This window comes from Patagioenas fasciata, chromosome 22, assembly GCF_037038585.1.
Source record: "Patagioenas fasciata isolate bPatFas1 chromosome 22, bPatFas1.hap1, whole genome shotgun sequence".
Taxonomy (NCBI): domain Eukaryota; kingdom Metazoa; phylum Chordata; class Aves; order Columbiformes; family Columbidae; genus Patagioenas; species Patagioenas fasciata.
The window spans coordinates 3,216,290-3,230,260 of record NC_092541.1 but is presented as its reverse complement, the minus strand read 5'-3'; the positions used below and the strand labels follow the sequence as shown (position 1 = coordinate 3,230,260).

The 13,971-nt window shown below is 58.7% G+C and overlaps 1 protein-coding gene across 2 annotated transcripts; it reads left to right on the top strand.

Annotated features, from left to right (window-relative positions):
- Window positions 1–7,689: 7,689 nt before the first annotated feature.
- On the top strand, window positions 7,690–11,850 carry PHB1 (prohibitin 1). Of its 2 annotated transcripts, none has more exons than XM_065856372.2 (7): window positions 7,690–7,775; window positions 8,216–8,341; window positions 8,502–8,663; window positions 9,104–9,246; window positions 9,483–9,599; window positions 10,148–10,243; window positions 10,669–11,850. In XM_065856372.2, the coding sequence occupies exons 2-7, from the start codon at window positions 8,254–8,256 to the stop codon at window positions 10,879–10,881; spliced, it is 819 nt and encodes a 272-aa protein (XP_065712444.1). In that variant the 5' UTR covers window positions 7,690–7,775; window positions 8,216–8,253; the 3' UTR covers window positions 10,882–11,850. The 2 variants fall into 2 exon arrangements, with proteins under 2 accessions (XP_065712444.1, XP_065712445.1); XM_065856373.2 differs by having other exon boundaries at window positions 7,766–7,847.
- Window positions 11,851–13,971: the final 2,121 nt, after the last annotated feature.

Here is a 13,971-nt window from a genome sequence, read left to right as displayed (position 1 = left end):
ATGAGCCGAACTAATTGCTGCCTTCATTCCCAATGCAAATCAGCCAGCCGCCAGCAAAGCCGGGAGCAGCTGCAGGAGCTGCCCCGCTCCCCCTCCTGCTAACGCAGCACCGCTGCACGTATAGAATCCATACATCCCCATCTGCATGGTGCTCACAGTTCTGTCCCCACAACGCCCTGCCCAGCCCAGCTCCTGCCCCTTCAGCCCAATCAACTCCATCAGTGTTTGGTTTTTTAATTAACTCTTTCCCTGTGGGTTATGACGGGTTCAGTGACTTCTTGCTGGGAATCGTGTGCCCGTATAGAGCAGAACCAGGGAGGGAAGGATGGAAACCGCACATTGCAAATGTCTTGTGCTCTGGAAATCAGGTGAGAGCTCTATAAAGGTCAGATAAATGAAGATCAATTGGATAAGGGTAATCAGATTGGGACGAGCAGCGCTGTCTCCGCGGGGACGTGGGGCCTTTCAGACCTGCTGGAATTCTCCAAGTAAGTAAACAACACCGAGGACAGGGAGGAAATTAGTAAAGGCAATTTTATTCTGGCTTCTAGAAGGGGTTTAATGAGGTCCAGAACATGACAGCGATAAAGAACAGCAGCTGGCGTTTGCAATGGCAGGCTGGGCTGGCAGGGGAGCAGAACGGCCCTCGGGGGACACGGTGCCTGTTTTGGGGTGACACCCCCAGGGTGTGGATGCAGTGTGGCTGAGGCGAGTGGCCCCGGGATGCTTTAAACACAACTGCAACTCGGGATGCGCGTGGTGGATCCCCCAGGGCTGCTGACTCTAGAGGTCCCATGTGTGGCCATGGGATGGGACACACGGGACGGAACACACGGGATGGAACACACGGGATGGGACACATGGGTGCAGGAGCCTCCGATGTCCCTGCAGCCCCGTCCCCACAGCCCCGTCCTCGCCGCCGGGGAGGAGCAGGGCGGGATGTCTGGGCTGCGAGGCCGAGACTCCCCGGGGACACGCCAGACGTGCTGAAAGCAAACAAGCCATTACCGGCGCTCCTGCCACCAGCAGCGTCCCCTGCGTCCCCTCGGCTGCTCCAACGGCACCACAAACCCGCTGGCGCGTGCCCGGGAGCCGCCGGCCCCGCCATCTCCTCGCCTGCACTTTGGGATGAGTTTCTGCTGGGCCGGGAGAGGTGGGAGGTTTGGAGAAACGCTCCTGATGCCGCGGGATGGAGAGGAGGAGGATGAGGAGGGTGGGATGCTCAGCGGGCAGGGCAGGTGTGAGCCTGGGATGCGTTTTGGGCTGACCTGGGGACGAGCATCCTGCTGTGCAGTTGCAAAGAATGAAACCAAGCCCCCATTCTGCCTCTCCTGCTGCTCGGGGGGGTTGCAGGAGAAGCTCAGGGTGGTTTGTCCTTCCCCCACCTCCCTCCTCACCCTCCCAGACCACCTCCTGTCCCCCCAACAGGGCTGGGGGCCACAACCCCCCTTGTTTTGCCCTATGGGTGCTGCTGGCAGCCCCAGCCGGAGGGGATGGACGCAGCTGAAACCCAAGCGAGGGGCTGGGGGCTGCGCCTGAATTCTCCTTGTTCTAAAAGCATTAGGGCTCCCTGGCTAACAAAGCGAGGGATTTGCTGAAGCTGCTCGAGGTCCCATTTTCTCTGGAACCCATTTCCATGGCATGAATCACCGAGTGGAATGAACTCAATTAGTTCAGACAGAGGCAGGAGATAAATCAGGGTCCCATTAGGAACCCTGGAGGTTGATTTATGGCCTCGAGCCGTGCCGGCTGTCTCCCTGGGCTCCCCGTGTGCAACCTGCTCCAGAGCGAGCTGAGAAGCCGGGGGGATCGCTGTTATCTTTCTTCACGGTGGATGATGCTCTGGAGTTATTTAACCAGCTCTCAGACCTGGCCTTGACCAGACGACCCGGAGCAGTTTTCCTTGCAGGGAGCCTCGTCCATCCGTGGCTGTTTCCTGCACGGAGATGCTCGGGAGGATGTTGCATCTGTCTGGGAAATGGGGGCTGGAGCTGCCCCCGCTCAGCCCAGGGCCTGCGAGGAGCTGGAGGCTTCACCCTGTTCAATCCATGTGTCAGCGCTGAGCCCCTCGGGCCATATCCTGCTCCCCAGGGTGCTCGGTGGGTGGTGGTGACCCCATCAGCAGCAGAGCTGCAGCTCAATGAGCCCCCGGGAGCAGGGGCTGAGCCTGGCTTGGGTCTCTCTGACCCATCTGTCAAGGCTTAAACCCACAGCGAGGTGCCTGCTGTGTGCTCTGGAAGCGGCATCTTCACCTCGGGCACCGGACTGAGATACTTCGATGAATAATGTAGCTGCTCTGGTCTCCTTCCAGTCGATAAGAGGGACAGGAATCTTCCGGGGACAATTTATGTCTTAGATGGGCTGAATCATCGCCCAGGAGGAGGAAGGCACGTCCGTCCCTGGCTGAGGGTCTCTAAGGCAGACAACGAGTGGCTCTGGACGAGATTTGTCTTTGTGCACACCCCCATCTTCACTCTCATCCTCGAGCTCAGATTTTCTGGGGCACACAGGGTTCCAGAGCCTGTTCATTGTTGGAAAGCCCTTGGAAAAGCCACTTGGGGTGCTCAAGCCCCGGACACGAACTTCTCCAGAGGGTTCCCTGGAGGGGTTCCTGGTGGCCAGGGGCTCCTGGGGAGGAGCTGCTCCTTCCATGCTTGTTTCCCTGGAAGGTGCTGGTGTCCCACCAGAGCATCCCCAGTGCTGATGCAGGCGCTGCGGCTGTGGGGGTCCCTGGGGGTCCCCTCTGGCTTGGGCCCCGGAGGTGGTTTTGCTCTGGAGGTCCCTGGTTGCTGTCAGGGAGTTTGAAAAGAAACCGCAGAGCACTTATGGGCTTCTCCAGACGAGCCCTCCCGGGAGCAGGGTGCAGCGCTCTGCGTGCAGAATGAAACATAGATGGATGGTGCATTTGGAACATCAGCAGCTCAGGGACCTCATTACATCCCGCTCGCTCCCTCCCACCCGCTCCGGCGCCCGCACCTGGGGCAGCTTTGCAGCTCTGCCTGTTGCAAAGCGGGGAAGGGGCAGAATGTGGCCCCATCGCACGGCCAGATCCAGGGACAGCCAGGAGTTATCCTGGGGACAAGAGCATCAGGAACAGGGAACCAGAGGGGGGTGATTTTCCCAGAGCCCCCCAGGTCCATCCCAGTTCAGCAGGTTCTCCACAGCGCAAAATCAGGCTGTGCCTTTGCCCTCCCAGCTTTGGGGGTGTTTCAGCAACAGCTTTCGGTGACCGTGAACTTTGCTGCGGGGGCCTGGGAGCCAGACTGGGGGCTGAGCCCTGGGGGCTGCCCCAGAGACCCCCGCTCTGCTCCGGCCACCCCGAGCCCATGCAGAACCGGCTTTCTCAGCATCTTCTCCCTGACGCTCCGCGACCCGAGCGCAGCCGCGTTCAGGATGGATCCGCGCAGCCCCCGAGCTGCCTCTTTCCCAGTATCCGCAAATCAAACATTACGCGTGTCAGCGGGGAATTCAGGGGATCAATCGGCAGACAGTTAAAGTGCTTTGAGATTGGGGTGGATGGAGAAACAGGCAGCAAAAGGTTCAATCTCCGAGAGCTCCCGGTTGCGAACGGTGCCAGGGAATGAAGGCGCTGGGATGGAGCCATGGGGGGAGTGATGCCTGGGGTGCGCTGGGGATGCATTTGGCACAGACCCCCCCGGCCTTTTAGCAGCTGGAGGAGCTACAGGGAAGGGCTGGAGGCAACGGAGGGGCGGCTGCCACCCCCCATGGGCTGCCCGGCTGGGCAGGCTGTGCTGTGGGCACAGAGCAGGGCTGGGTGACCCCACACCTGTGACCCCCCAGCGCTGCGCCCCCCGCCCGGCTTTCGCTGCCGGTTCCTGCCCCGACTCCCGCGGTCCGGGGCCCCCTGACCCCGCCGCCGTTCCGGGTTGTGGGGGGGTTTGTCCACGGCCACAAAGCACCGGATTGTTTCCCTTCGGCAGCCACGGGCTCCGTTCCTGCCCGCTCCGAGGCAGCGGAAAGCGGGGGGGCTTTTTTCCCCGGGGGGCTCAGCACCCTCGTCCCGGGGCTCAGCGCGGTCCTGGCCGGGCTGAGGATGCTCCGGCTGCTATTCGCGGGGGGGGCTGCAGCGCAGCATCTCCCCCTCCTGCCCGGGGGGTGCCGGGGATGAGCTGCCCTTGGCCGGGCTGGAGCGGCCCCCACCGGGGTCACGCAGGCAGAGCAAGCACCTGCGACTAATTGCACTGAATAGATGAGCAATTAAAGACATTACAGGAAGACTAAAACACCCCCGACCTCTCCCTGACCCCCTCGGGACTCCCCGGGATGCAGCCCCCACCTTTTTGGGGGTGCGGAGGGTTGGGGGAGGCCGCGAACGACCGAGGGTGACCCTGGAAGGAAGGGGAAGGGGAGACGTCAGACAGAGCCCGAGTGTTATTGGGGTGTCTGTGCGGGGTGGGGTGCGGGGGGCCCACCCCTCTAGGCTGGGCTTTACCTGCCCCCCGCCCTGCAGAGCCCCCACCGCTTCCCCAACACCCTTAGCGAGCAGCCAATTTGCTGGGAAGGAAATAAAAAGGATTGCAATTAAAGAGCTGATAGCCACAACCCGAGAGGGTCAACGGTTCGTGTGCTAATGCAAGCAGATTTTGTTATGATTCATTAAGTCATTAACTCCCTTTTAATTGGGGCTGCTTTATGGACATACCATTTTACCTTTGCAGAGAAAACGGGCTGCGATGGGAGCGACCCCCGCACCGGGGGAGCACCCAGACCCCCCGGGTCGGGTTTTGGGGCCGGAGAGCAGCGCAAATTCAGTGCAAACTGCGGAGGGGCTGGAGGGTGCGGGGCAGATGAAGGGGCTGCGGGGTTTGGGGGGCTGGCTGCCCCTGGCCCGGCCCCCCCGGCGGTTCCGACCCCTCCCCGGTGCGGGGTTAATGCGGCCGCTTCCAGCCGCTCGCTCCCGAAGAGCAAACTTGGTTAACGGGTGATAACGATCGCAGAGCGCCCAGGACCGGTCCCGGTGCCCGCGGCGCTGCCGGGCGCTCCGGCTCCCCGGGCCTGACCCCGGATTATCCCGTGATGGGATTAGGGATAATTCTGGTTTTCTCTAAACCCTCCAGGGCTCCCCGTGCCCAAAGATGGAGCCGAGCCCCGTGCCTGCCCGGGGTGGGTTTTGCTTCTCCAGGGTGAGTCAGGCGAAGTTGCCCGAATGAAAGACAGGCTCACTTTTAAAGCAGATTAATTAAACTGCATTACGGGCCTGTGTGGACAGAGTTCAGAACGAAAACAGCCTTAATTCGATTTCTCTGACTTGCAAATTGTGGCAGGGAAGTCAGCTGAAATCACATTAAGACCGTTTCCACTCTGAACCGTGTCCTCGCAGGGGTTTAATGTAGTTTAACTAATTTAATTTAAATGCTTATTGAGACTAACTGGGTTACGCGCCGGGCGCGGGGCTGGAGCCGCCGCGGTTTGGGCTGGGACCCCCGTGCGGGGCTGGGCGGGTGGGAACGGGGCAGCAGCATCAGCCCCATCCCGCCCCTGCAAAACAGACCGAGGCTTTGGGTTGGAAAATGTCATTCCTGCCAAAAGCCGTTTTCAGCCCGTGCGGATCGACGCATTGTGGCCCCACGTCCCCGGGGTCACCGCCCGCCGAGCGCTCGGATTCTCTGCCGTTTGCAAACTTCATGCCATAAATTTTTCGGGGGCAGCGGCGGGCAGGGCTGCCGGTTGCAGGGGCTGCAGAAGAGGAGGCTTTTTGTTCCCATGAGCGGTGGCCGCGGCTGGGCCGGGCTGCCACCGCCTGAGGACAATGAGCCACTTCTTGAAGCTGCCGTTTCTCTGCCCCTTGGAGGAATGTCCCCCCAAAATGTGGTGGACGGTAACGGCCTCGTTAAGAGACTCAAGTGAGGGGTGCAGCTCACAGCCCTGGGACCAGAGCCGATCCCTCACCACCCAGCTGTGGGGTTCCAGACTCCCAGGCCCCTGGCACCGTTTTGGGGTGCACCTCCATGGCCACCCTCACCTGGTTCCCTGGAGCACAGGATGCTCCTGGCTGCTCCAGGGCTGTTCAGCCCCTCAGCTCCATCCCAAACCCATCGAGTCACCGGTCACCAAGGGTTTGTGCCATGTCCCCCAGCTCACAAAGCCAGGGACGGTCTCAGCGGGTGGTGGGGACACATGGTGGGTCCCTACATGTCGCCAAGCAGCATGCCAGCCCGTACCGCCGGCGTCAGCCCTGGCTGAATCACCCGCCAGATATTCCCCACACAAAGGACCCATTTTGCTCTGGTTTCGCCGTGCGGGTGTCACCGGCTCCAACCCGGCGGCTCCCGGGGCTCCCACCCTAAAACCTGGCCAAAAATCCCCATTGCCGTGAGCCTTTTTCCATCTTCTGCGTGAATGGGAAACACTCATTTTCTGTGGCAATGGAAAGGGAAAGGGCTGCACAAACCCAGCAGTCAACGCACCCACAACGGCTGTGATGAAATACAAAGCGTGGGGAGATGCCAGGCGGGTGGTACAAAGCCCCAGCTCCATAAATCCCAAGTTTAATAATTGAATTGTGTCCTGTGTGAATCTCACGTCAAAAGGGAATAAATCTCTCGGTGTTTATAGCCGCGGCTTTGTCACCAATTAGGCTGTTGTTATTGGATTAGATGCAAGTCAATAGAAGCCTCCTGGGACGAAGTCATCCTGGGGGAAGCCCAGCGGCCCGGGGGGCTGCGCTGGGCCGGTGCTGGGCCGTGGGGCTGGTGCTGCCGCTGGGCTGGAGGTGGATGCTCCGGGGTGGATGTGGCTGAGGGGGTGCAGAAGCACCCAAAATTCAGCTTCGTGCTTCTCATTTGCGGCAGCTGAGGATTGTCAGGATCTGACCCCAAATGAGGTTGCAGCACCGTGAGGTTTGGGGACCAGTGACTGCAAAGCGGTCCTGCTTGGGGCAGCTTTTAGGGCTTGGTCGCGGTCCGTGGGGCACCCCCATTCCAACTGGGATCCAGGGGGGCCCCGGCAGATCTGGCCACACCAAACACCTCGTGCTGCTCCTCTTCAGCGGGGACACGGGGAGGGTGCACGGTGGGAACAGGACGGGGCTGCGCGGGACAAGGCGGCTCCTCTGGGCTCTTCCTGGGCAGCGGGTGGGGTTCTCATTTCCCCCCTCTTTCTTTTTTCCCATTTGATGAGGATCCGTGGGTCGGACGGGCGGGCGCTGCTTCCCTCTAGCGGCACCGCCGAGCTGCTCGCGGGGCGCGGGCCGGAGCGGGATACCGGCGGGGAACAAGGGGCCTTTGTCTGCAGCGGGTCGGGGGCTGCCCCGGGGGCCGGGGGGCTTCTCACGCCAACAGGGACAGAGCGCACGGCGGGTGCGTCCCGCCCCGGGGGCCGTGCCGCGGGCAGGCGCGGGATGTGGCCGCAGCCCGGGGTCCCCGCCTCAGCATCGCCAAAACCCTCCACCCGCCACCGGCCCCGCTGCCCCTGTGCTCGGTGCTGGACCGGCCCGGCCCGGCCCCGCCGTTGTCTCCCGTGCCCGGAGCGCGGCGGGGACAGCCCGGCACCCACGTGGCTTCCCCCCGCAGGGACTACAGCTCCCGAGAGGCCTTGCGGGCAGCGGTGAGCCGCAGCCAATAGAGAGCGGCCTTGCTCAGCGGCCGGGCCGCCGCGGGGCTCGCCGGGAGTTGTATGCCGCCCGGCAGCGGGAGGGGCCCGGTAGGACTACAAGTCCCAGAATGCCGCGGGGAGAGACGTAGGCCAATGAGGAGCGGATTTATTGGCGAGGCGCGCAGGCGCGCTGGGGCGGGCGGCCGGGGATTCATGTGGAGGTCAGGGGCGCGGCGGCAGGGGAGCGGGCGGGTGTGGGGGGCGGGAGAACCGTGAGATCCCGGTAAATCCCGGTAGGTCCCGGTAGGTCCCGCGGTCTTTGGGATGGAGGGGGCTGAGCTGTGGCCTGCGGGTGGGAGTGGGCCCTTGGCCCACGGAGCGCCTGTCCCGGGGGTGAGAGGCCTGCGAGGGAGCGGGACCCGGCAGGGGCAGCCGGAGGCCTTGGGGGGTCGGGGCTGCGGGAGGCGGCCGACGCATGTCCGGGTATGAAGGGGCCGGGAGCGGGGAGCTGGGGCGGTGCGGCGGGGCCCTGCGGGGGACCAGAGTGTGTGCGGGGCCGCGGGCCGGAGCCGAGCAGGGAAGAGCTGCCGGGGGCACTGCCCGCACACGGAGCCCTCGGCCTCGAGCAACGCGGTTTTAACGGGCCGGTGGGTTTTTGCAGGTGGGACTCTTCGAAGGGGCTGGACCGGGAGGTGTGAAATGGCTGCGAAGGTGTTTGAGAGCCTGGGGAAGCTCGGCCTGGGGTTGGCCGTGGCAGGTGGAGTTGTCAATTCTGCCCTGTACAACGGTGAGTGGGACAAGCTGAGTGCTTCCAGTTCACGCCGGGTGTTCTTTGTCAGTATCTTGGCTGCTCTGTGCTCTTCTTGCTAATGGCACTGGGGGAAATAGAGCCGAGGCCTCACTGGGCTGTTTTACACTCAAGCCTGACGCGCTGTTTCCTCCTCTAGTTGACGCGGGACACAGAGCCGTCATCTTTGACCGGTTCCGTGGGGTCCAGGACGTGGTGGTGGGGGAAGGTACCCACTTCCTCATCCCCTGGGTACAGAAACCCATCATTTTCGACTGCCGCTCTCGCCCCCGCAACATTCCTGTGATCACGGGCAGCAAAGGTGAGTGTTTGGACCCAGCAACCGTAAGAGAACCAGATGTTCTGATGATGGTTTTTAGTTTATTTTTAATTTGTTTGTTTGTTTCTGGACGTGGCGATTCCACACGTCCCAAGTCCAGTTTGGCACAGAGTCGGGAATGGTTTTATCTGTCTTTTTAGTTACAGAACAGATTGAAGAGACCTTTCCTTCAGTCCTTCACTTCTCCCCTTTAAAGGGGAACTCTCTGCCTTTACAGTAGGGCAGGTAATTCCCTGCATCACAAACAATCTGAAACTTAAGTCTTACCTGTGAGGTGGATTTGGAAAGGAGCCGTGAAAATAATTTGTCTTTGCTGGCAAAAAGAAACCTGAATGTTTACTCTTTTTCATTTATATATCTTTCCACAGTTATATCTCCTATCCCCATGGTTTGCCACTAAACTCCCAACTTTCTTCCTGTAGATCTACAGAATGTGAACATCACATTGCGTATCCTGTTCAGACCAGTGACTGCCCAGTTACCACGGATTTTCACCAGTATTGGCGAGGACTACGATGAGCGTGTCCTGCCCTCAATCACAACCGAAATCCTCAAGTCTGTTGTGGTAAGGACAGCGAGAAGCTGCTGGGTTCCACTGCTCAACTGGGGAACCTCCCCTCCAGCTTAGGCTCAAATTCCCAGTCGTTCTGTCTTTCGCTTTGCGTGCTGGGGCAGCTCAGGGTTAGCCAGCCTGGGGAGAACGGGATTAACTCTGGGGCTCACGGGTGCACAGACAGGCCAGGCACAGATAATCTGTCACTTCTGGAACTTCCTTCTCACTGTTGTCTGTCCCAATTTCAGGCTCGGTTTGATGCTGGAGAGCTGATCACACAGAGAGAGCTGGTCTCCCGGCAGGTGAGCGAGGACCTCACGGAGAGAGCGGCGACCTTCGGGCTCATCCTGGACGATGTGTCCTTGGTAAGAGTTCTCCCTTTTCAGCTCTTCCTCTCTGCAGTCTGTGCCAGTAAGAGCAGTGGGAAATCAGTGGATGACATGTGGACTGTGTTTGTCTGTCTGTGGGATTTTGTGGTTCCAGCTCAAGGCAGCACCTCTGGTTTTGTCACTGGCCGTCTGTGACCTTGAGCGAGCCCTTGAAGGCCCCGCTGCACTGGCTTATCAGCAGACGTCACTGTTGCAGGGTTTTTACGGTTAAAATGAAGAGCAAGTGTGGCTGTGGGTGATGGATGAGGCTGCACGTTGCTGTAGAGGAGGCAGCTGCTCCATGAGCACCCTGGGACACAGGATGTGCTGGGTCCAGCTGGGCTGCTGGAGTTGTGCTGGTGGCATCTCCCTTGAAACTTCAGCACTGGCTGGGGAGGCGTGCGTGTCCAAGTTCCTGTCCTTTCAGGGACACTGGTGTTCCACCTCCGTTCCAGCGGCACTGGGGCGGGCAGCTGCCTCCCCCGGGAGTTGCGCGGGTTGCATGGTGTCAGCATTGTGGACTTTGCCTGATTTCTGCCTCGCAGACCCACCTGACCTTTGGCAAGGAGTTCACGGAGGCGGTGGAGATGAAGCAGGTGGCCCAGCAAGAAGCAGAGAGAGCCCGATTCATCGTGGAAAAGGTACCTTGTCCTTCAGAGAAACCTGGAAATGGTTCCTGGTGTCTCCTTTCCCCCTGTGAACATCTCACCTGTCCCAGAGACCTGGCAGGTTGAATTACAAAGTCACTTAGGGTCATAAAGCTGTTTCAGTTCTCAGATCTGGCACATGATGGTTGGATAGATCAAGTGTAAGGTCTGTTTTATTGGGCTTTGGGACCTTTTTGCTTTTACTACCATGTCATGGTCTTACTGGAGTGCTGAACAGAAATGTCTGCCTGGAGGAGCAGGGAGGAGACAGCACCTTCTGTCTTAGCTCTGCTACCAGGGAAAAGACCAGTAGGCTGGTGAAGTGGGAATTTACATTTTAAATGTGACAACAGCATCTTCTTTCTCTTTGCTCTTGTTTTCTCTGTTGCTTATTCCCCTTCTCATGTGTTTCCTCTCAGGCGGAGCAGCAGAAGAAGGCAGCCGTCATCTCTGCCGAGGGAGACTCGAAGGCTGCTGAGCTGATCGCCAACTCGCTGGCCACAGCGGGCGATGGCCTGATCGAGCTGCGCAAGCTGGAGGCAGCCGAGGACATCGCGTACCAGCTCTCCCGGTCCCGCAACATCACCTACCTGCCCTCCGGACAGTCTGTGCTCCTCCAGCTGCCACAGTGAGGCCAGCTCTGCAGCAGTAGCTAGCCTGATGACCTCTACCTACCAGATCAGCCCCTTCCAAAAGAATCTTTGCAATTTCCTCACTGGTAAAAGCAGGGGAAATGAGAATTCAACCCATTTTTAATTCTTAATCAAATAAAACTGAACACTCTTGACAACAAACCTGCATTCCTCCCATGTGCGGTCAGAGCAGTGGCTGCACTGACCCATAAGCTACATTTGAGAATTGCCCCTTTCCAGGCAGTTTGAGCAACAGGAGCAGAGTTTTCATCTGTTCACTCCTGGGACGCGCCAGCAGCCCAGGTGACTCCCTGACTGCGCAAATGCTGTGGCTGTTGGGTGTCCCCACGCTGCAGTGGCCGTCGGGTGTCCCCGTGACGCTGCAGTGCCTTTAGGCTGGCAGAGCCGGGGCAGCACAGACTTGCAGGTCCTGGATTATGGAACAGGGACACTCGGCGCTCACTCTGCGGTCAAACCCATTTGTTTTCAGGTGTCAGCTGAGCAAGGGGACATCTCAACTGTGAGGACAGTTTGAGCCGTAGCAGTGAAAACTGAAGGCACAGATCGCATGGGTTGTGGCTGGGGTGAGAGGAGCAGAGATTCGTTTTCTGTAGTAAACAGATTTCAGGCATGGAGAAGATATTTCCTCTGCAGGAAATGCTTTTTGCGTACATGCTGGAAATGGGACATCTCTACTTCTCCCCCCACTGCATGCTGCTCTGTTTGCTGCCACTTACCCTGTTGCGCAGTATTGGATTCTTCACCAAGGTCAGTGAAGGTGGCAGATGGCCTGTTCAGGTGGCACTTGGGACAAAGAGGGGATGACTGGGTGCTCCGTGGCTCAAGCGGCCAGAGGTGGGCAGAATTCTCTGTTACATCAATGCTCTTTTTATTTAGGGAAACTGAATTGTGAGGAGGATGTGATGGGTGAGATTGTAAACCAGCCTTCAATAAATGTCATGGTCCTGAGTGTAGTGGTGTGGGGTTTTTTTTGATATCTCAGAAGAATGAAGGTTGGATCAGTGGAGCAGGACACCTCACTTTGTGCTAGTTTATTTGGACAGAAGTCACAGGCAAATGAGCCTTCCTCCTGACAACTTAAAGCTTGAACCATGATTCTTAGGCTGAATTCCTCCAAGAAGGCTGAGGATGAGCCCTTGGGAAAGTCACTGTGAATGGTGGGCTCGTTTTGTCTGTACAGCCACTTTGGATTGTTGCCCTCGCCTCTGAAGCGGAAAGCCCTGCCTGCGCTTTGTGCTGGGCAGGGGATGCTCCTGCAGTGATGAGCTGCCTGAGCTTCCAAAATATTTTAAGCAGCTGAGCAGTCAGGTATGTAACTCCCAAATAACTTCCAGACCACTTCCCCCTCTGGTGCTCTTGTTCTTCATTTTTCTGGTTTACCGCTTCAGACACTCGTCAGGAAGCTTCTACTTTTCTCCCAAGGCTCCTTTAAAGCCCCCCAGTGTTTCCTGTGTTTCTCTCCGTTAGTTTTGTGCACCAGGTGTTGGGCTCAAAGCAGTGTGTGTGAAATCCCTTCTCGGCTTCTGCAGCTCTGCATTGCCTCTCCCTCCTGTTCTGCATTTTTCAGTGGAGTGTGGAGTGTTTCCTGCTGGTTTTGCTGTCAGCCTCTCTGGAGGTGTCTGAAGCTCTAACAGTGGCCCCTGGGTCTGATTAATCATCATTTCCTTTGCTTTTGGGTTTAATTCCTTTTACAAATGTTCCCTGGCTGTTAACTGCTCCTCTACCCTTGCTTTGCCTTGCTTAATGCCTAAAGCTGTTCTGAACTCGTCAAGACTTTCAAAGCTGCTCTTGCACCTGTAGCTGTCTGGGTGTGCACTCACTGAACCCCCTGTTTATATTGTGTTTATATCGTGTTTATAGCTGCTCTTTGGCCTGGCAGAGTGTGGGGACCATGGAGCTGTCTGGCTCCAGAGGGGAACGGTGACCCGAAAATCAGGATGTTTTTTTGGGCTGCACAGAGGCACTGGGTGAGAAACCAGCCTTGTGTTCACTGTGAGTGAGCACTGCTGGGCTTCGCTGCCAACCCACTCAGGTGCCACAGGTTCCTTGGTGTAAAACAGAACAAAAAGTTGAGTTTGTATAGTGGAGGACTGGCCTTCCTGGCCACAGCTGGACTGAACGCCGCTTCCCAGCACGCTGGCCCTTCCCTGGCAGCATTCGGCAGGTGTTGGCATGAGCGGTGCTCTGCTTGTCAGGGCAACGGAAAGAGCTTCGGGCTTGGGGAACATGAAGGCAGCCGCCCGAGCAAACAGGGCGTCCCCACCCTCTCTTCAGTGTTTCTAACCTTGTTGATTTTAATAATCCAATAACAAAAACAAATGGTGAAAGTGGAGTGTGCTCAGGGTGGAGAAACGAGAGAGGGTCGAGGCATGTGGCTTTGCACTGAGAGCAGAGAGGTTTGTGCAGGTCCCAGTCTCCTCCAGAGAGCCTGAATGGCTCCATTAGCCCGATTCTGCCGCTGTTCCCCTGTGGCCCCATACACCTGCACACAGTCAGTGCGTCCCCAGCGGGGCTGGACGTGGTACTGGGCTGCAGAAAGCCCTTAAACAACCCACCTGAAATGCCCGAAAACACACTTGGAGAAAGGCTCTTCCCCAGCGCTCAGCCTGGGTGTTCGCCAGTCACAACCCAAGGCCCGTCTGCCTGGCACTCCCCCCAGAGCTGAGTCGCACCGGGTCCTCCTGGATCTTTCCACTGGCCAACACATTGTCACACTGAGCACCCAACCCTTGGCGGTGGGGGGTGACAATGGTGGCTGGAGCTGCAGGCAGGCTGCTGTCCCAGCAGATGGCAGCAGCAATTCTGCTTTCTGCTGGGAAGGGCAGCGGGGACCAAAGGGTGTCCCACAGGCTCTGTGGGGACAGGTGAGCAGGGAGGTCACCCTGCCCTGGGCAGAGGACGCAAGGAGCACAGTGAACAGGGACAAACACAATGGCACAGTCTCCAGGAGAGGGAGAAAAAGCACAAGCTCTCACAAGACCTGTTTGACGGGTGGCACAACTTGGGCAGGTGGAGGGGTTTAGTCCCTGTGCTGGGCTCTCCTGGCAAAGCTCTGATGAGTCGCTCCAG

Coding starts and splice junctions, on each gene's coding strand:
- PHB1 (XM_065856372.2), top strand. CDS start 8,254: ATGGCTGCGAAGGTGTTTGAGAGCCTGGGGAAGCTCGGCCTGGGGTTG. Junction 8,342..8,501: donor CAATTCTGCCCTGTACAACG/GTGAGTGGGACA, acceptor TTCCTCCTCTAG/TTGACGCGGGACACAGAGCC. Junction 9,600..10,147: donor TCCTGGACGATGTGTCCTTG/GTAAGAGTTCTC, acceptor TCTGCCTCGCAG/ACCCACCTGACCTTTGGCAA.